At 45.0% G+C, this 22,419-nt stretch overlaps 2 protein-coding genes across 2 annotated transcripts in view; one reads left to right on the top strand and one right to left on the bottom strand.

Annotated features, from left to right (window-relative positions):
- Positions 1 to 6,517: 6,517 nt before the first annotated feature.
- LOC120038419 (NACHT, LRR and PYD domains-containing protein 12-like) overlaps positions 6,518 to 22,419 on the bottom strand; it is a 127,657-nt gene continuing 111,755 nt past the window's right edge. The window contains exons 4-7 of the mRNA XM_038984185.1: positions 9,060 to 9,233; positions 8,477 to 8,650; positions 7,794 to 7,831; positions 6,518 to 7,062 (exon numbers count right to left, since the gene is read on the bottom strand). Coding sequence (XP_038840113.1) covers positions 6,518 to 7,062; positions 7,794 to 7,831; positions 8,477 to 8,650; positions 9,060 to 9,233 — 931 coding nt within the window. The remainder of the gene's footprint in view (positions 7,063 to 7,793; positions 7,832 to 8,476; positions 8,651 to 9,059; positions 9,234 to 22,419) is intronic.
- The window catches only part of LOC120038410 (multidrug resistance-associated protein 1-like), an 85,635-nt gene continuing 72,537 nt past the window's right edge, over positions 9,322 to 22,419 (top strand). The window contains exons 1-3 of the mRNA XM_038984175.1: positions 9,322 to 9,357; positions 12,409 to 12,534; positions 14,637 to 14,774. Coding sequence (XP_038840103.1) covers positions 9,322 to 9,357; positions 12,409 to 12,534; positions 14,637 to 14,774 — 300 coding nt within the window. The remainder of the gene's footprint in view (positions 9,358 to 12,408; positions 12,535 to 14,636; positions 14,775 to 22,419) is intronic.

The following is a 22,419-nucleotide window of genomic DNA, read 5'->3' on the forward strand; positions in this document are numbered from 1 at the left end:
GGCTTTCCTGGCATGCATCCCAATTGTTTTGTTGTCGAGTTTATCCCACCAAGATTTACATGCTAAAATCCCCACTGGTGTCAGTTAATCATCTCAGGGACCGGCCAGCAACATCCCACTGACTGGCGCAGGTCCACGGAACAATGGTTGAGAAACACCATCCCACTGACTGGCGCAGGTCCACGGAAAAATGGTTGAGAAACACCATCCCACTGACTGGCGCAGGTCCACAGAACAATGGTTGAGAAACACCATCCCACTGACTGGCGCAGGTCCACGGAACAATGGTTGAGAAACACCATCCCACTGAGTGGCGCAGGTCCACGAAACAATGGTTGAGAAACACCATCCCACTGAGTGGCGCAGGTCCACGGAACAATGGTTGAGAAACACCATCCCACTGACTGGCGCAGGTCCACGGAACAATGGTTGAGAAACACCATCCCACTGACTGGCGCAGGTCCACGGAACAATGGTTGAGAAACACCATCCCACTGACTGGCGCACGTCCACGGAACAATGGTTGAGAAACACCATCCCACTGACTGGCGCAGGTCCACGGAACAATGGTTGAGAAACACCATCCCACTGACTGGCGCAGGTCCACGGAACAATGGTTGAGAAACACCATCCCACTGACTGGCGCAGGTCCACGGAACAATGGTTGAGAAACACCATCCCACTGACTGGCGCAGGTCCACAGAACAATGGTTGAGAAACACCATCCCACTGACTGGCGCAGGTCCACGGAACAATGGTTGAGAAACACCCTACTAAATCTCTTGCAACGCTTTTAGGGTTGAAAAGTTGTGTGTGAAAAAGATAAGTTGAGTGGCTCTGTCCACACTGTGTTGCCATGGACACAGAACAACAATGTCAGCTGTTCTTAACTAGCCACCGTGCTTCTACATCTGCATTGCTTGCTGTTTGGGGTTTTAGGCTGGGTTTCTGTGTACAGCACTTTGTGACATCTGCTGATGTAAAAAGGGCTTTATGAATACATTTGATTGATTGATTGATAATACTGACAATCACAGATGGGCAGTAGGCCTATTTCTGTTACATGTATTTCAATTACTGCTGAGTATTTAGTAATGTGTATTACAATGGGCTGAACTACACTCCAATGTATTTTGTAACAAGATACTTTAGAGAGCTGTAATTTGTATTCTCAAAATACTTTCGGTGCCATTTTTGATAGCTGTTCACCATTTTGTGGCCCCCTTTCACCCTGCATTGGTATCAGAGGTCTGATGGCACTATGGTGTGACAAGAGTGTCTGCTAAATGGACTAAGTTTGGCTCATTCATCCCCCTCCTCTCCCCTGTAACTATTCCCCAGGTCGTTGCTGCAAATGAGAACGTGTTCTCAGTCAACTTACCTGGTAAAATAACGGTAAAATAAATAAAATAAATAAAAAATTGTAATATGTAAAAACTATCGCAAAGCATGCTGAGTATTATTCTAATGAGCTCTGCCCCGAAGTAGGGCCAATAACAACAGCCATTGTGCTTTGCAGTTCATTTTGGTATGTTCATTCTCACACAAACAGTTTGGTCATTTATCAGCGTTCAGACAGGATAGTGGATAAGGTCTATGTGACCCAGCACGAGGACCTGAGTAACTTCGCCCCACTCAACACATATTGCATCAGCAGGGAGTTGCTCATGATCATATGTGGCCATTCATGCGCGGACATGTTATTGGGGATCTTCCTGAAAGAGGCGGGCTATTCCACCCATGAGAAAAATGTAATTATGTATCAGGGCATCGCCCCCAGGGAGTCTGGGGACACCAGGATTGATATGGAAGGTGGATCCATCCCTCCACCAAGAGCTGCACCAGGCTTCTGGGAAAGGTATTGTACCATACTGTAACCAGGCTTCTGGGAAAGCTACTCTACCATACTGTAACCAGGCTTCTGGGAAAGCTACTCTACCATACTGTAACCAGGCTTCTGGGAAAGCTACTGTACCATACTGTAACCAGGCTTCTGGGAAAGTTACTGTACCATACTGTAACCAGGCTTCTGGGAAAGCTACTGTACCATACTGTAACCAGGCTTCTGGGAAAGCTACTGTACCATACTGTAACCAGGCTTCTGGGAAAGCTACTGTACCATACTGTAACCAGGCTTCTGGGAAAGCTACTGTACCATACTGTAACCAGGCTTCTGGGAAAGCTACTGTACCATACTGTAACCAGGCTTCTGGGAAAGCTACTGTACCATACTGTAACCAGGCTTCTGGGAAAGCTACTGTACCATACTGTAACCAGGCTTCTGGGAAAGCTACTGTACCATACTGTAGATCAGTGTCCTTTAGTCCTGGTCCTGGGGACCCTGAAGGGGGGAACTTTTTAGTTTCTTGCCCTAGCACATTGCATTTCATTTTGGTATGTTCATTTTCACTAATACATTTGGTCATTTATCAGACACTCTTATCCAGAGTGACTTCAGTGCATTAAAGGCAGATAAACAGCAACATACTGTATCACAGTCAGAGCAAGTCAACTGTTTCTGTTACCATTACTGAGAGGGTTGTTGCTGGTGGGGCCTATTTTAAAATACAAAATACATGCATTTTAATTAAATACACAGAAAAATACAAGTATTTTGTAGTTTATTTTGATACATTGATCTTTGTATTGTTTTGTAGTTCTATTTTGTAATGTACCCATCCCTGCTGACAATACAATTATTATTATAGATTTTTTTTAACCTTTAATTAACTAACTTTAATTTACTAACAATACGATCCCAGGAGTCAGGACCTGTTAGAACAGTGTTTCTCAACCCTTTTATACCAGAGACCGGACAGCTAGGGTTTATTCTCCTTTAAAACTACAACTGTACAAACGACTCAGTAGAGAGGTGAAAAAACACAGACCAAATAATACGTCAAACATTTATTAATAAAACTCTTTTGGTAGAAACAGCAAACTGATTCCAGATTTATGGGTGTGGTATGGGTTCTTCTGACCAATATTAAGAAATTGACTGTATAATAATGAAATTAAGTTTAACGATGCACTAAAAAGGTCATCGTGATGTGACCCCACCTAGACACTTGCGAGAGATACAACCCAGATGTGGGTCCTCACAGTTAGGAACCACTGGTATAGACAGACCACTGGTATATATATACCACTGGTATAGACAGACCACTGGTATAGACAGACCACTGGTATAGACAGACCACTGGTATATATATACCACTGGTATAGACAGACCACTGGTATAGACAGACCACTGGTATAGACAGACCACTGGTATAAAAATACCACTAGTATAGACAGACCACTGGTATAGACATACCACTGGTATAGACAGACCACTGGTATAGACAGACCACTGGTATAGACAGACCACTAGTATAGACAGACCACTGGTATAGACAGAAGCACTGGTATAGACAGGCCACTGGTATAGACAGACCACTAGTATAGACATACCACTGGTATAGACAGACCACTAGTATAGACAGACCACTGGTATAGACAGAACCACTGGTATAGACAGGCCACTGGTATAGACAGACCACTGGTATAGACAGACCACTGGTATAGACAGACCACTGGTATAGACAGACCACTGGTATAGACAGAACCACTGGTATAGACAGACCACTGGTATAGACAGACCACTGGTATAGATATACCACTGGTATAGACAGACCACTGGTATATATATACCACTGGTATAGACAGACCACTGGTATAGATATACCACTGGTATAGACAGACCACTGGTATAGATATAACACTGGTATAGATATAACACTAGTATAGATATAACACTAGTATAGACAGACCACTGGTATAGACAGACCACTGGTATATATATACCACTGGTATAGACAGACCACTGGTATATATATACCACTGGTATATATATACCACTGGTATAGACAGACCACTGGTATAGATATACCACTGCTATAGACAGACCACTGGTATATATATACCACTGGTATAGACAGACCACTGGTATAGACAGACCACTGGTATAGACAGACCACTGGTATAGATATACCACTAGTATAGACAGACCACTGGTATAGACAGACCACTGGTATATATATACCACTGGTATAGACAGACCACTGGTATAGACAGACCACTGGTATAGATATAACACTAGTATAGATATACCACTGGTATAGACAGACCACTGGTATATATATACCACTGGTATAGACAGACCACTGGTATATATATATACCACTGGTATAGACAGACCACTGGTATAGATATACCACTGGTATAGACAGACCACTGGTATATATATACCACTGGTATAGACAGACCACTGGTATAGATATAACACTAGTATAGACAGACCACTGGTATAGACAGACCACTGGTATATATATACCACTGGTATAGACAGACCACTGGTATAGATATACCACTGGTATAGACAGACCACTGGTATAGACAGACCACTGGTATAGACAGACCACTGGTATATATATACCACTGGTATAGACAGACCACTGGTATAGACAGACCACTGGTATATATATACCACTGGTATAGACAGACCACTGGTATATATATACCACTGGTATAGACAGACCACTGGTATAGACAGACCACTGGTATAGACAGACCACTGGTATAGACAGACCACTGGTATATATATACCACTGGTATATATATACCACTGGTATAGACAGACCACTGGTATAGATATACCACTGGTATAGACAGACCACTGGTATAGATATACCACTGGTATAGACAGACCACTGGTATATATATACCACTGGTATAGACAGACCACTGGTATAGATATACCGCTGGTATAGACAGACCACTGGTATAGATATACCACTGGTATAGACAGACCACTGGTATATATATATACCACTGGTATAGACAGACCACTGGTATAGACAGACCACTGGTATATATAGACCACTGGTATAGACAGACCACTGGTATAGACAGACCACTGGTATAGACAGACCACTGGTATAGATATACCACCGGTATAGACAGACCACTGGTATATATATACCACTGGTATAGACAGACCACTGGTATATATATATATACCACTGGTATAGACAGACCACTGGTATAGACAGACCACTGGTATAGACAGCCCACTGGTATAGACAGCCCACTGGTATAGACAGACCACTGGTTTAGACAGACCAGCAGTGCAGACAGACCACTGGTATAGACAGCCCACTGGTATAGACAGACCAGCAGTGCAGACAGACCACTGGTATAGACAGCCCACTGGTATAGACAGACCACTGGTATAGACAAACCAGATCACACAAACAAACACAGAAAATATGTTTAATGAATGTTCAATAAACAATTTACGGTTTATGTTGAGGTTCTGCTCCCTGTATTTTCCTCATGTCTAAAAGACCTGTATGAACAGCAACTTACGGTTTATGTTGAGGTTCTGCTCCCTGTATTTTCCTCATGTCTAGAAGACCTGTATGAACAGCAACTTACGGTTTATGTTGAGGTTCTGCTCCCTGTCTTTTCCTCATGTCTAGAAGACCTGTATGAACAGCTATTTTTGATCTGTCTCACAGTGTTTGTTGTAACATTTGTGTCGTGGAGAAAAATCACCAGGCAGGAGACGGGAGTAACAGTTTAGTATTGTTTAGTAAAAACATCTCGTGCGGCACTTCCTATTAGGTGCCATAACATAACACTGCCGTAATACATTACTGCTTAGTAACAGCATAGTAATTCATATAGAAAGATCACCCATACTACATTAATGAGTGTGTGGTACGTTTATGTTCCGGACACATTCATTCATTCATTGTGTGTGTGTGTGTGTGTGTGTGTGTGTGTGTGTGTGTGTGTGTGTGTGTGTGTGGGTGTGGGTGTGGGTGGGTGTGTGTGTGTGTGTGTGTGTGTGTGTGTGTGTGTGATGGCAGTTCAGTTTCTGTGGAAGAGGCAATACTTTTTCACCAAACACTGTACCACATTTACTTAAAGCTGGGATTGTGAAATAACGGTAGTCCAAACTCTGCTGTTATATCACACCAGCATCATGGGGAAAATAACGGTAGTCCAGACTCTACTGTTATATCACACCAGCATCATGGGGAACATAACGGTAGTCCATACTCTGCTGTTATATCACACCAGCATCATGGGGAACATAACGGTAGTCCAGACTCTGCTGTTATATCACACCAGCATCATGGGGGACATAACGGTAGTCCAGACTCTGCTGTTGTGAAATGATGTCTGAGGGAATAAACTGTTTTCGTTGTTTGAAGTGACCTCTGTTGTTCTAATGTCGTTAACAAACGTGGCAGTTTCACCGTTACAGACTTCAACTTTAACTGTCATTCTTCTTTTATGTTTAAAAAAAAAAGAAAGCTTTATTTGTCTTTATCTGGCCAAATGTGTACCAGGAAAGTTCCATTCAGTGTTATTGAGTTCAAACAGAATCAGGACTGTAACATCAACAATTTGACTAAATAAACATGATTTACAAACACCAATCAATAACAACAAGAACCGTCCTTTACTAACTAAAGGTTTTTACCTCACACAGGGACAATGAGGAGTTTATTTCAACCCAAAACCCTGGATAGAGGGGCTCAGTGAATGTGGAGGTGAATGTGTGCAGGTGGGTCAGTGTGTCAGAGGAGGACAGAGTGTAGAAGGACAGAGTGCCGGCCGGCCAGTCCAGATACACTCCTACTCTGTTGGACGAGGAGGAGGCAGGTATGTCCGTTCTCTCCTTATTGTGCCTGGCAGCGTAACCGTAATCAGAGCAGCTCAGACTCCAGGACTTGTCATTGCATCCAAGCTTACTGTCATCAGTGTTTCCTGTCCTGCTGATTCCTCTGTACGTCATTCCTATGTCATCCCCTCCCCCACTCATCTCTGCCTCCCAGTAACAGCGCCCAGTCAGACCCTCTCTACACAGCACCTGTGGCCAGTCCTCAAATCTCTCTGGGTGATCAGGATACAGCCACTCCTCTTTCCCCCACGTCACCTTCCTGTTCCCCTCTGACAGAGAGAGGTTTCTGTGTGCTGTGTTCGGGTCCAGTGTGACATCACAGGCATCTGATAGGGAAGACCAATATTAGAAATCACGATCATCATAATGTTAAACATCAAGGTCTTTAATGAGGAGCATTTATTCATTGAATAATACATCTAATTGACAGACTGCACTGGATGGAATGAAATAATAAATAAATAATAATTATTTAATAATAATTAAATAATGATTAAATATTGAGTATATTGACTATGTACTGAAACAATAAAAATAGTTAAAAAGAAAAGAGAATACTTGTAAATAATATGTTTTTTAGTGTTTCATTTATCATCTTTTAATCTACAGTCTGTATTTTATATGACCATTTGTATGCAAGCCTATACAGTATTTCCCACTGGGCAACAACTAGTTGAATCAACATTGTTTCCTTGTCATTTCAACAACAAAATAATACATGTGAGGAATCAACGTGGAAAACTGACTGGATTTGGGAATTTTGGATTTTTTCATCTAACTTTTAAACTAAATCCACTGACAGGGTAACATTCTTTGTTGATTTCATGTTGAATTCAGGTTAGTCGATAACTTAACCGAACATCAATCAAAACTAGACGTTGAACTGATGTCTGTGCCCAGTGGGTCTGATTCCACTTCCTTAAGATGGCGGCTTATATTTCATCTGACCACGTAGGTCAACAGTTGAGTAATTTGACAATGACTCTGAGGTTATGCTATTTCCTGTTTCATCACTAATAACACATTTCACATTTTCTTCACAGCAGTCAACACTTACATTTTTTCAGCAGCCAGTACTCTCCACAGGGGTCAACACTGCACAAGAAGCAGAACAGTGATTCAGTAAAACACACACACTCACACAACCACACACACACTCACACAACCACACACACAACTACACACAACCACACACACACTCACACAACCACACACTCACACAACCACACACTCACACAACCACACACTCACACAACCACACACACACACACAACCACACACACAACCACACAACCACACACACAACTACACACAACCACACACACACTCACACAACCACACACACAACCACACACACAACCACACACACAACTACACACAACCACACACACAACCACACACACAACCACACACACAACTACACACAACCACACACAAATATTGTTTATTGGATATTAAATACAGGGGCTCAACTTTGGTTTTAGAAGTGGGGGGGACATATATATATATTTTCCCAGTTGTATAAACACTCCAAACAGCCGACCCGACCACATGGAGGCGTCCACATGGTCCTAAAGCACACCGTGTAAAACTGGGGGGGGGCAGAAATGCAATTTCAGAACGTCCCCAGTGAATGTGGTGCCCCTAATTAAATAGTTATAACTAACCCAGGAACCCTGAACCAAAACTGTCCATGTCACACATGAATAGACACAAACTTCACAAACCCTCTCCACATACTTGAGTTTCTCCAGTCTCCAGTGTGGATCCTCCAGTCCAGCAGAGAGCTGCTTCACTCCGGAGTCTCCTGGGATATTGTAGCTCAGGTCCAGCTCTCTCAGGTAGGAGGGGTTGGACCTCAGAGCTGAGGCCAGAGAAGCACAGCCTTTCTTTGTGATCAGACAGCGTGACAACCTGTAGAGTTTATCACATATTTACACCCTCTAGTGGTGAAAGGGGAAATGGCAGGTGTGTGTCTTCCGCAAACTCAACAGACATTTGCATTGAAAAAAATGACCTGATAAAAATAATATTACAATCACATGATTATATAACTAAAACCATTTGACTTCAGCAAGTAAAGCATCTTGAAAATAAAAATAAATAATATCAATATATTGTGTAATTCTTCCTCTTCCAAACAGCAGTCAGGTAACTATGACATTTAAATTCAGCTGATTACTCTGATATTATTTATTTAACTAGGCAAGTCAGTTAAAAACAAATTCTTATTTACAATGACAGCCTACTAATTGTCCTCTATAAATACCTGTAGATCACATGATGAACTATCCCCTTTAGTGAACTAATACAGACTACTGACCTCAGTGTCTCCAGTTTACAGTGTGGATTCTCCAGTCCAGCAGAGAGCAGCTTCACTCCTGAATCCTGCAGGTTGTTGTCACTCAGGTCCAGCTCTCTTAGGTTTGAGGAGGTTGAGTTGAAAGCTGAGGCCAAGGCTTCACAGCATTTCTCAGTGAGGTTACACCCATTAAGCCTTTGAAAAGTAAAACACAATGGAAATGAATTTAGACAACTGTCGTACATGTAGCAGAATATTTGGGAATCAACAATAAATAAGTAATATGTATATTCTAACTGACACACCTACTCATTCAAGGGTTTTTCTTTATTTTTACAAATTTCTACATTGTAGAATATTAGTGAAGACATCAAAACTATGAAATAACACATATGGAATCATGTAGTAAGCAAAATAGTGTTAAACAAATCAAAATATATTTTATATTTGAGATTCTTCAAAGTAGCCACCCTTTGCTACCATCTGACAGAACATTACATCTATATCCTGCTACCATCTGACAGAACATTACATCTATATCCTGCTACCATCTGACAGAACATTACATCTATATCCTGCTACCATCTGACAGAACATTACATCTATATCCTGCTACCATCTGACAGAACATTACATCTATATCCTGCTACCATCTGACAGAACATTACATCTATATCCTGCTACCATCTGACAGAACATTACATCTATATCCTGCTACCATCTGACAGAACATTACATCTATATCATGCTACCATCTAACAGAACATTACATCTATATCCTGCTACCATCTGACAGAACATTACATCTATATCCTGCTACCATCTGACAGAACATTACATCTATATCCTGCTACCATCTGACAGAACATTACATCTATATCCTGCTACCATCTGACAGAACATTACATCTATATCCTGCTACCATCTGACAGAACATTACATCTATATCCTGCTACCATCTGACAGAACATTACATCTATATCCTGCTACCATCTGACAGAACATTACATCTATATCCTGCTACCATCTGACACATTACATCTATATCCTGCTCCCATCTGACACATTACATCTATATCCTGCTACCATCTGACATATTACATCTATATCCTGCTACCATCTAACAGAACATTACATCTATATCCTGCTACCATCTGACAGAACATTACATCTATATCCTGCTACCATCTGACAGAACATTACATCTATATCCTGCTACCATCTGACACATTACATCTATATCCTGCTACCATCTGACACATTACATCTATATCCTGCTACCATCTGACATATTACATCTATATCCTGCTACCATCTGACAGAACATTACATCTATATCCTGCTACCATCTGACACATTACATCTATATCCTGCTACCATCTGACACATTACATCTATATCATGCTACCATCTGACATATTACATCTATATCCTGCTACCATCTGACATATTACATCTATATCCTGCTACCATCTAACAGAACATTACATCTATATCCTGCTACCATCTGACATATTACATCTATATCCTGCTACCATCTGACACATTACATCTATATCCTGCTACCATCTGACAGAACATTACATCTATATCCTGCTACCATCTGACACATTACAGCTATATCCTGCTACCATCTGACACATTACATCTATATCCTGCTACCATCTGACACATTACATCTATATCCTGCTACCATCTGACACATTACATCTATATCCTGCTACCATCTAACAGAACATTACATCTATATCTTGCTACCATCTGACACATTACATCTATATCCTGCTACCATCTAACAGAACATTACATCTATATCCTGCTACCATCTGACACATTACATCTATATCCTGCTACCATCTGACACATTACATCTATATCCTGCTACCATCTGACAGAACATTACATCTATATCCTGCTACCATCTGACACATTACATCTATATCCTGCTACCATCTAACAGAACATTACATCTATATCCTGCTACCATCTGACACATTACATCTATATCCTGCTACCATCTGACATATTACATCTATATCCTGCTACCATCTGACACATTACATCTATATCCTGCTACCATCTGACAGAACATTACATCTATATCCTGCTACCATCTGACACATTACATCTATATCCTGCTACCATCTGACAGAACATTACATCTATATCCTGCTACCATCTGACAGAACATTACATCTATATCCTGCTACCATCTGACAGAACATTACATCTATATCCTGCTACCATCTGACAGAACATTACATCTATATCCTGCTACCATCTGACAGAACATTACATCTATATCCTGCTACCATCTGACATATTACATCTATATCCTGCTACCATCTGACACATTACATCTATATCCTGCTACCATCTGACAGAACATTACATCTATATCCTGCTACCATCTGACAGAACATTACATCTATATCCTGCTACCATCTGACAGAACATTACATCTATATCCTGCTACCATCTGACATATTACATCTATATCCTGCTACCATCTGACATATTACATCTATATCCTGCTACCATCTAACATATTACATCTATATCCTGCTACCATCTGACATATTACATCTATATCCTGCTACCATCTGACAGAACATTACATCTATATCCTGCTACCATCTAACAGAACATTACATCTATATCCTGCTACCATCTAACAGAACATTACATCTATATCCTGCTACCATCTAACAGAACATTACATCTATATCCTGCTACCATCTGACAGAACATTACATCTATATCCTGCTACCATCTAACAGAACATTACATCTATATCCTGCTACCATCTGACATATTACATCTATATCATGCTACCATCTGACAGAACATTACATCTATATCCTGCTACCATCTGACACATTACATCTATATCCTGCTACCATCTGACACATTACATCTATATCCTGCTACCATCTGACACATTACATCTATATCCTGCTACCATCTAACAGAACATTACATCTATATCCTGCTACCATCTGACACATTACATCTATATCCTGCTACCATCTGACAGAACATTACATCTATATCCTGCTACCATCTAACAGAACATTACATCTATATCCTGCTACCATCTAACAGAACATTACATCTATATCCTGCTACCATCTGACACATTACATCTATATCCTGCTACCATCTAACAGAACATTACATCTATATCCTGCTACCATCTGACAGAACATTACATCTATATCCTGCTACCATCTAACAGAACATTACATCTATATCCTGCTACCATCTGACAGAACATTGCGTCTACATACTGATCAGGATATTTATTGTACTTGTGTTTATAATCCCCTCGTTGTTTGTGTTTAAACTAACTCCTGTCCCCTCTCTGTAGGTGCTGGGTCTGTGTTTGGTATCCTTTGGCTTCCTAGAGGTGTTCTACGTGCTGGTGGAGAGGAGTGCAGAGATACACCAACACATGGTCTTCCTGCTTAGCCCTGTTATACGCAGCCTTACTATGGTAAGGAGAGGGAGGGAGGGAGGGAGGGAGGGAGGGAGGGAGGGAGGGAGGGATACACCAACACATGGTCTTCCTGCTTAGCCCTGTTATACGCAGCCTTACTATGGTAAGGAGAGGGAGGGAGGGAGGGAGGGAGGGAGGGAGGGAGGGAGGGAGGGAGGGAGGGAGGGAGGGAGGGAGGGAGGGAGGGATACACCAACACATGGTCTTTCTGCTTAACCCTGTTATACGCAGCCTTACTATGGTAGGGAGAGGGAGGGAGGGAGGGAGGGAGGGAGGGAGTGCAGAGATACACCAACACATGGTCTTCCTGCTTAGCCCTGTTATACGCAGCCTTACTATGGTAAGGAGAGGGAGGGAGGGAGGGAGGGAGGGAGGGAGGGAGGGAGGGAGGGAGGGAGGGAGGGAGGGAGGGAGGGAGGGAGTGCAGAGATACACCAACACATGGTCTTCCTGCTTAGCCCTGTTATATGCAGCCTTACTATGGTAAGGAGAGGGAGGGAGGGAGGGAGGGAGGGAGGGAGGGAGGGAGGGAGGGAGGGAGGGAGGGAGGGAGGGATACACCAACACATGGTCTTTCATGAGAGAGAGTGGAGAGAGAGAGATAGAGAGAGAGAGAGATGAAGGTAGTCAGGGAGATAACTTTATGTCTTCTTCTATGTAGAGAGAGAAGAAGAGAGAGAGAGATAAAGGTAGTCAGGGAGAGAGAAGAAGAGAGAGAGAGATAAAGTTATGTGGAGAGAGAAGAAGAGAGAGAGAGAGTTAGAAGGAGAGCTGCCCCAGAATAACTTACCTACTGTACCCTGACACACATACTGAAGTAGGACCACCCTGACAAACTGAACCCTGAGCCGGAGCCAAGTGTGTCAGGGACAAGGTCCCATCAGTTAGGGAAACAGACACAGACAGACAACACAAACTGTGAATTATCCATAGCCGTGGTTGGTGCTGCAGACACCACAGTCTAACACGTTACAGTTAAGGAGCTTTATAAATACACGCATACAGTACACACACACACACACACACACACACACACACACACACACACACACACACACACACACACACACACACACACGCACACACACGCGCACACACACACACACACACACACACACACACACACACGCACAAAAACAAACACAACCACAATCTCTTCTGGTCAATCTTTTCCGCTAAGTCTCTTCTTGGTTGTTGGTGCATTGGGGGATTATTGGGGGGGGGGAATGGAATTAATCGTATTTTTTATTAGATTTTTATTCCTGGGGGGGGGGGGGGGGGGACTGTGGGAGGGGTCTCGATTGGTTGAGGGACAGCTATTGGGGAACTGTGGGGGGATCTTGGAGGGTTCGGGTTCACGTTTTTTGGCCTGGTGGTAGATCGGTCAACATGCCCTTGAGCAGGGCATTGACTCTGGATGGTTCTGTGTGTCGCTCTGAATGGGAATCTGTTGGATGACTGGTATGATGTGGTTATTGAGCGGCTTCACTGCAAGTATATTTGTATGTTTTGAATATTCAATAAATATTAATATTTTTCTTATTCATAAAAATATATATATATTTTTAAATCTCTTCTGGTCAATGTCTCCATCTCTCCATCTCATCTCTCTCCTCATTCTCTCTCCAGCTCCTGGCAGTGTGTGTGATCCATCTCTCTCCTCATTCTCTCTCCAGCTCCTGGCAGTGTGTGTGATCCATCTCTCTCCTCATTCTCTCTCCAGCTCCTGGCAGTGTGTGTGATCCATCTCTCTCCTCATTCTCTCTCCAGCTCCTGGCAGTGTGTGTGATCCATCTCTCTCCTCATTCTCTCTCCAGCTCCTGGCAGTGTGTGTGATCCATCTCTCTCCTCATTTTCTCTCCAGCTCCTGGCAGTGTGTGTGATCCATCTCTCTCCTCATTCTCTCTCCAGCTCCTGGCAGTGTGTGTGATCCATCTCTCTCCTCATTCTCTCTCCAGCTCCTGGCAGTGTGTGTGATCCATCTCTCTCCTCATTCTCTCTCCAGCTCCTGGCAGTGTGTGTGATCCATCTCTCTCCTCATTCTCTCTCCAGCTCCTGGCAGTGTGTGTGATCCATCTCTCTCCTCATTTTCTCTCCAGCTCCTGGCAGTGTGTGTGATCCAGTGGGAGAGGATGAAGGGATGTCGTTCTTCTGTTCTTCTCTTCTTCTTCTGGACTCTGGCAGTGGTCTGCTCCCTCGTTCCACTCAGAGCCAACATACAGCAGATCATAGAAGAGGTGTGTGTGTGTGTGTGTGTGTGCGTGCGTGCGTGCGTGCGTGCGTGCGTGCGTGCGTGCGTGCGTGAGTGCGTGCGTGCGTGCGTGTGAGGTCTATATGTCTACCCTGCTGTGGGCAGTGGAGGCTTTTCCAGTCTGTGGGTCCACAGTCATCCCTCCATCTGCTTTCTCCTCCATCTTCTCTCTCCTCCATCTACTCTCTCCTCCATCTCTTTATCTCTCCATCCGTCTTCTGCTGTTCTCGCCCTCTCTCATTACGCCAACACACACAGCAATCAACATCTGGTTCCCTCACACAAATGTGGCCCTAAATCTCACGCTATGAATGATCTACAATATATATGTGGCATACGGAGGGTTGGGGTATGTAATTACTATCGGTTTATCCTGGGCGGGTTAGTCTAGTCTCAGGTTTCATTGAGTTAACATATCATATCTGTTACAGTAGATGAATTGTGAGGTTTAGGTGGCTGACTTTCTTGGTTTAACACATACAAACATTCACAAACAATGTGGCGTTGTTGAATGCAGAACCAGTTAGGTTTACAGGCTTTAGGTCCAGTAGGAACCAGTCAGGTTTACAGGTTTTAGGTCCATTAGGAACCAGTCAGGTTAACAGGCTTTAGGTCCAGTAGGAACCAGTTAGGTTAACAGGCTTTAGGTTCAGTAGGAACCAATCAGGTTAACAGGCTTTAGGTCCAATAGGAACCAATCAGGTTAACAGGCTTTAGGTCCAGTAGGAACCAGTTAGGTTAACAGGCTTTAGGTCCAGTGGGAACCAGTCAGGTTTACAGGCTTTAGGTCCAGTAGGAACCAGTCAGGTTAACAGGCTTTAGGTCCAGTAGGAACCAGTCAGGTTAACAGGCTTTAGGTCCAGTAGGAACCAGTCAGGTTTACAGGCTTTAGGTCCAGTAGGAACCAGTCAGGTTAACAGGCTTTAGGTCCAGTAGGAACCAGTTAGGTTTACAGGCTTTAGGTCCAGTAGGAACCAGTCAGGTTAACAGGCTTTAGGTCCAGTAGGAACCAGTCAGGTTAACAGGCTTTAGGTCCAGTAGGAACCAGTCAGGTTAACAGGCTTTAGGTCCAGTAGGAACCAGTTAGGTTAACAGGCTTTAGGTCCAGTAGGAACCAGTTAGTTTAACAGGCTTTAGATCCAGTAGGAACCAGTTAGGTTAACAGGCTTTAGGTCCAGTAGGAACCAGTCAGGTTAACAGGCTTTAGGTCCAGTAGGAACCAGTTAGGTTAACAGGCTTTAGGTCCAGTAGGAACCAGTCAGGTTAACAGGCTTTAGGTCCAGTAGGAACCAGTCAGGTTAACAGGCTTTAGGTCCAGTAGGAACCAGTCAGGTTTACAGGCTTTAGGTCCAGTGGGTACACTGAGAGTACAGTTGGACGTCTGAGAGTACAGTTGGAAGTCTGAGATGACAGTTGGAACACTGAGAGTACAGTTGGAACACTGAGAGTACAGTTGGAACACTGAGAGTACAGTTGGAACACTGAGAGTACAGTTGGAACACTGAGAGTACAGTTGGAACACTGAGAGTACAGTTGGAACACTGAGAGTACCATTAGATCTCTGAAAGTACAGGATGTGAAACAGGAGGATGTGTTTGGCCGTGGTGGTCGAGGGCACTTCAGAATTGTAATATGGGAACCTCCCCCCCCCCCCCCCATTCTCCCTTTCCCTCTCCTTCTCCCTCAGCCTCTCTCTCTCTCTCTCTCTCTCTCTCTCTCTCTCTCTCTCTCTCTCTCTCTCTCTCTCTCTCTCTCTCTCTCTCACTCTCACTCTCTCTCTCTCTCTCTCTCTCTCTCTCTCTCTCTCTCTCTCTCTCTCTCTCTCTCTCTCTCTCTCTCTCTCTCTCTCTCTCTCTCTCTTTCTCTTTTGCTCCCTCGCTCTTTCTCTCACACACACATTCTGTCAATAACCAATCACCCTCTTCCTGTGATGTAGGGGTTCTTCACAGACGCGATGCGCTTCATAGCATTCTTCGTCTACTTCTCCCTGCAGCTGACCCAGCTCATCCTCAGCTGCTTCTCTGACCAACACTCCTGTACAGACACACACACCTACAGACAGGTACCCAGCAGAGACACACACACCTACAGACAGGTACCCAGCACAGCCAAATGTAGACAAACACAGACAAACACAGACAAACACAGACAAACACAGCAACAAAAAGGTAGGAGTGAGGTTAGAAATCCTAAAGGATGTGCTTTTTAGTAATCAGCTTTATATTCATTTGAATAGAATCAGGGTTACACGAAGACACCAAGGCCAGGATTCAATCCAGACTGCATTGACAGACACACACATGGCTCTTGTTCAGGCCATGTAGGAAGTGACTTTTAAAGGTAATTTACCCTTGAGCCAACAGCTGCAGCATTTATCATGAATGGGGATCTCTGCGAAGGTTGGGGAAATGCCCTTTACACGGCGTATTGTGGGTAGCTCAGTGCGCAGTGGTAAAACACGCTTTCACAGCGGTAGAAGGGGCTTTCACAGCAGTAGAAGGTACTTTCACAGTTGTAGAAGGGGCTTTCACAGTGGTAGAAAGTGCTTTCACAGTGGTAGAATGTGCTTTCACAGCGGTAGAAGGTTCTGTAAAAGGGGTAGAAGATGCTTTCAAAGTGATAGAAGGTGTTTTCAAAGTGATAGAAGGTGTTTTCAAAGTGGTAGAAGGTGCTTTCACAGTGGTAGAAGGTGCTTTCACAGTGGTAGAAGGTGCTTTCACAGCGGTAGAAGGTTCTGTAAAAGGGGTAGAAGGTGCTTTCAAAGTGATAGAAGGTGTTTTCACAGTGGTAGAAGGTGCTTTCACAGCGGTAGAAGGTTCTTCACAGCAGTAGAAGGGGCTTTCAAAACAGTAGAAGGGGCTTTCACAGTGGTAGAAAGTACTTTCACAGTGGTAGAAGGTGCTTTCACAGCGGTAGAAGGTTCTGTAAAAGGGGTAGAAGGTGCTTTCAAAGTGATAGAAGGTGTTTTCAAAGTGATAGAAGGTGTTTTCAAAGTGGTAGAAGTTGCTTTCACAGTGGTAGAAGGCGCTTTCACAGCGGTAGAAGGTTCTGTAAAAGGGGTAGAAGGTGCTTTCAGAGTGGTAGAAGGTGCTTTCACAGCGGTAGAAGGTGCTTTCACGGCAGTAGAAGGTGCTTTCACAGCGGTAGAAGGTGCTTTCACAGCGGTAGAAGGTGCTTTCACAGTTGTAGAAGGTGCTTTCACAGCGGTAGAAGGTGCTTTCACAGTGGTAGAAGGTGCTTTCACAGCGGTAGAAGGTGATTTCACAGCGGTAGAAGGTGCTTTCACAGCGGTAGAAGGTGCTTTCACAGCGGTAGAAGGTGATTTCACAGCGGTAGAAGGTGCTTTCACAGCGGTAGAAGGTGCTTTCACAGCGGTAGAAGGTGCTTTCTCAGCGGTAGAAGGTGCTTTGAATGAATCTGGGCCTAAGACCCTGTGTGTTATACCCTACAGAACCCCTGTCCAGTAGAGGACGCCTCTTTCCTCTCTAAGATGCTCTTCTGGTGGTTTGGAGGGTAAGACTGGGCAGCCTTAAATTGTTACAATGATGGATATGAGATGTGTAATTATAGGGGAAACTGAATAATCAATATATGCCATTTATCAGATGCTTTTAATTAATCTCCTTTTCACTCTCCCTCCCTCCTCCCTCCTCCCCCTCCCTCCTCCCCCCCCTCTCTCCCCTCCCCTCCCCTCCCCTCCCTCCTCGTCCTCCTCATCCTACCCTCCTCCTCCTTCCTCCTCCTCCTCCTCCTCCCCTCTTCCTTCTCCTCCTCCTCCTCCTCCTCCTTCTCCTCCTCCTCCTCCCCTCTTCCTTCTCCTCCTCCTCCTCCTCCTCCTTCTCCTCCTCCTCCTCCCCTCTTCCTTCTCCTCCCCTCCTCCTCCTCTCCTCCTCCTTCCTCATCCTCTTCCTTCTCCTCCTCCTCCCCTCCTCCTCCTCCTCTCCTATTCCTCCTCCTCCCGCCTCCTCCTCCTCCTCCTCCTTCCCTCCCCCTCCTCCTCCCCCTCCTCCTCCTCCTGTCCTCCTCCTCCTCCTCCCCCCTCCTCCTCCTCCCCTCTCTCAGGTTGGTTATTAGGGGTTATCGTACTCCCCTGCAGGCAGAGGATCTTTGGTGTCTTAGAGAAGAAGACACTTCAGACTGTATCATAGCAGACCTGGAGAAAGACTGGGCCAGGGAGTGTACTAAACTACAACAGTAAGACTGCTACACTACATACTACACCCTACGCACTACACCCTACGCACTACACCCCACACACCACACCCTACACCCTACACACTACACCCTACACACTACACCCCACACACTACACCATACACCCTACACCCTACACACTACACCCTACACACTACAACCCACACACTACACTCTACACACTACACCCTACATACGGTGAGTCCTAAACTGACAGAACAGACCCAGCTGTTTAATATCTAACCTCCTCTCTGTTTCTCTCTCCCTCCACCAGAATGGACTGTAGTCTGTCTGACTGCCGTCCTACAGGTCCTAAATTGACAGAACAGACCCAGTTGTTTAATATCTAACCTCCTCTCTGTTTCTCTCTCCCTCCACCAGAATGGACTGTAGTCTGTCTGACTGCCGTCCTACAGGCCCTAAACTGACAGAACAGACCCAGCTGTTGAAGAAGCTGAGACAAGAACAGAACTCAGGGTTCTGTCTCTTCAGAGTTCTGGCTCGGAGCTTCGGACCTTTCTTCCTCAAAGGGACCCTCTTCCTCATCTTCCACGACGCCTTCATGTTCTCCATACCACAGGTGCTCAGGTGAGACCCAGAGTGTACGGGCCCTGGTCAAAGGTAGGACACTACGTTGACCCAGGAGAGAGTGTATGGGCCCTGGTCAAAGGTAGGACACTACGTTGACCCAGGAGAGAGTGTATGGGCCCTGGTCAAAGGTAGGACACTACGTTGACCCAGGAGAGAGTGTATGGGCCCTGGTCAAAGGTAGGACACTACGTTGACCCAGGAGAGAGTGTATGGGCCCTGGTCAAAGGTAGGACACTACGTTGACCCAGGAGAGAGTGTATGGGCCCTGGTCAAAGGTAGGACACTACGTTGACCCAGGAGAGAGTATATGGGCCCTGTGCATCAAAACAGGTGTGTCGCAGTATACAGCCCAAATGACTGAAGTACATCTCAGTCAGTTTGTCTCTCTAACACAGCATCATTAAACCCCTGTTTTTCCTCATCCCCCTCCAGCATCATTAAACCCCTGTTTTTCTCCGTCCCCCTCCAGCATCATTAAAACCCGTTTTTCCTCGTCCCCCTCCAGCATCATTAAACCCCTGTTTTTCCTCATCCCCCTCCAGCATCATTAAACCCCTGTTTTTCCTCATCCCCCTCCAGCATCATTAAACCCCTGTTTTTCCCCGTCCCCCTCCAGCATCATTAAACCCTGTTTTTCCCCGTCCCCCTCCAGCATCATTAAACCCTGTTTTTCCCCGTCCCCCTCCAGCATCATTAAACCCTGTTTTTCCCCGTCCCCCTCCAGCATCATTAAACCCTGTTTTTCCTCGTCCCCCTCCAGCCTCCTCCTGGGGTTCATGCGTGACCAGGACAGCGACCTGTGGAAGGGCTTCATGTTCGCCTTCCTGTTGTTCCTCCTGTCCAGCCTCCAGTCCCTGTTCAACCATCAGTACATGTACTCCTGCTTCACCGTGGGAATGAGGGTGAAGACCGCAGTCATGGGCCTGGTCTACAGGAAGGTATGGAGAGAGAGAGAGAGACAACGACAAGAGAGAGAGGATGGTTTTTTATCACACCATTTTAGAAGCATGAGTATCAATGGCAGCAAAGGCTGAATGGAAATGATTTAATACAATTTGCACATTTCATACAAGAAGAAAACAACAAACAAATGATCAAAATACAACATACAAAGTGACGGGGGGGGGGGGGTTGCTTCCTTTTAGGTGGTTGTGGAATTGGGGTACACACACACTAACCCCAACCGCTAACCCCAACCCCTAACCCCAACCCCTAACCCTAACCCTAACCCTGACCCTAACCCTGACTCCTGACCCCAAACCCTAACCCTAACCCTGACTCCTAACCCTGACTCCTGACCCCAACCCCTAACCCTGACTCCTGACTCCTAACCCTGACTCCTGACCCCAACCCCTAACCCTGACTCCTGACCCCTAACCCTGACTCCTGACCCCAACCCCTAACCCTGACTCCTGACTCCTAACCCTGACTCCTGACCCCAACCCCTAACCCTGACTCCTGACCCCTAACCCTGACTCCTGACCCCAACCCCTAACCCTGACTCCTGACTCCTGACTCCTGACTCCTAACCCTGACTCCTGACCCCAACCCCTAACCCTGACTCCTGACCCCTAACCCTGACTCCTGACCCCAACCCCAACCCCTAACCCTGACTCCTGACCCTAACCCTGACTCCTGACCCCAACCCCTAACCCCGACCCCTAACCCTAACCCTGACCCCTAACCCCAACGCTAACCCCAACCCCTAACCCTAACCCTAACCCTAACCCCAACGCTGACTCCTGACCCCAAACCCTAACCCTAACCCTGACCCCAACCCGTAACCCTGACCCTGACCCTGACCCCAACCCCTAACCCTGACCCCAACCCATAACCCTGATTCCTGACCCCAACCCCTAACCCTGATTCCTGACCCCAACCTCATCCCTGACTCCTTACCCCAAACCCAACCCCTAACCCTGACCCCTAACCCCAACCCCAACCGCTAACCCCAACCCCTAACCCCAACCCCTAACCCTGACTCCCAACCCCAACCCCTAACCCTGACCCCTAACCCCAACCCCTAAACCTGACCCCTAACCCTGATCCTAACCCTGACTCCTGACCCCAAATCTAACCCATAAGCCTGAAATAGCCCTTTTCCTTGTGCGGACCGACAAAATGTTCCTTGTTTTACTATCCTTCCCTTCCTAGAAATTCTGGTCTCCACCTGGATAGTAAAAACAGAAACACACACACACACACACACACACACACACATACATACACATACACATACACATACACATACACATACACATACACACACACACTAGAATCGAAGAATAACCACACAAAACAGTACCCAATAAAACCCAGAGATTCTCTCATTTATTTAGTCAGATAACCGATCGTTGGCAGTAATACTATTCCTAAATATTATAAACAGACTCTCTATCTCCCTAGTCCCCCTCAGGACCCTGTCAGAGGCTTGGTAAACGGCTGATGATCAACTAATATGACTTTTTGTTTACCTTGTTCTGACTGTGTAACGCGTCAATGGTTTCCATTGACGCGTTACACAGTAACTCTGACTTTAGATACACCATGTCTGGTTTCCATTGACGCGTTACACAGTAACTCTGACTTTAGATACACCATGTCTGGTTTCCATTGACGCGTTACACAGTAACTCTGACTTTAGATACACCATGTCTGGTTTCCATTGACGCGTTACACAGTAACTCTGACTTTAGATACACCATGTCTGGTTTCCATTGACGCGTTACACAGTAACTCTGACTTTAGATACACCATGTCTGGTTTCCATTGACGCGTTACACAGTAACTCTGACTTTAGATACACCATGTCTGGTTTCCATTGACGCGTTACACAGTAACTCTGA

Source organism: Salvelinus namaycush, unplaced genomic scaffold, assembly GCF_016432855.1.
Source record: "Salvelinus namaycush isolate Seneca unplaced genomic scaffold, SaNama_1.0 Scaffold22, whole genome shotgun sequence".
In the NCBI taxonomy this organism is placed as follows: domain Eukaryota; kingdom Metazoa; phylum Chordata; class Actinopteri; order Salmoniformes; family Salmonidae; genus Salvelinus; species Salvelinus namaycush.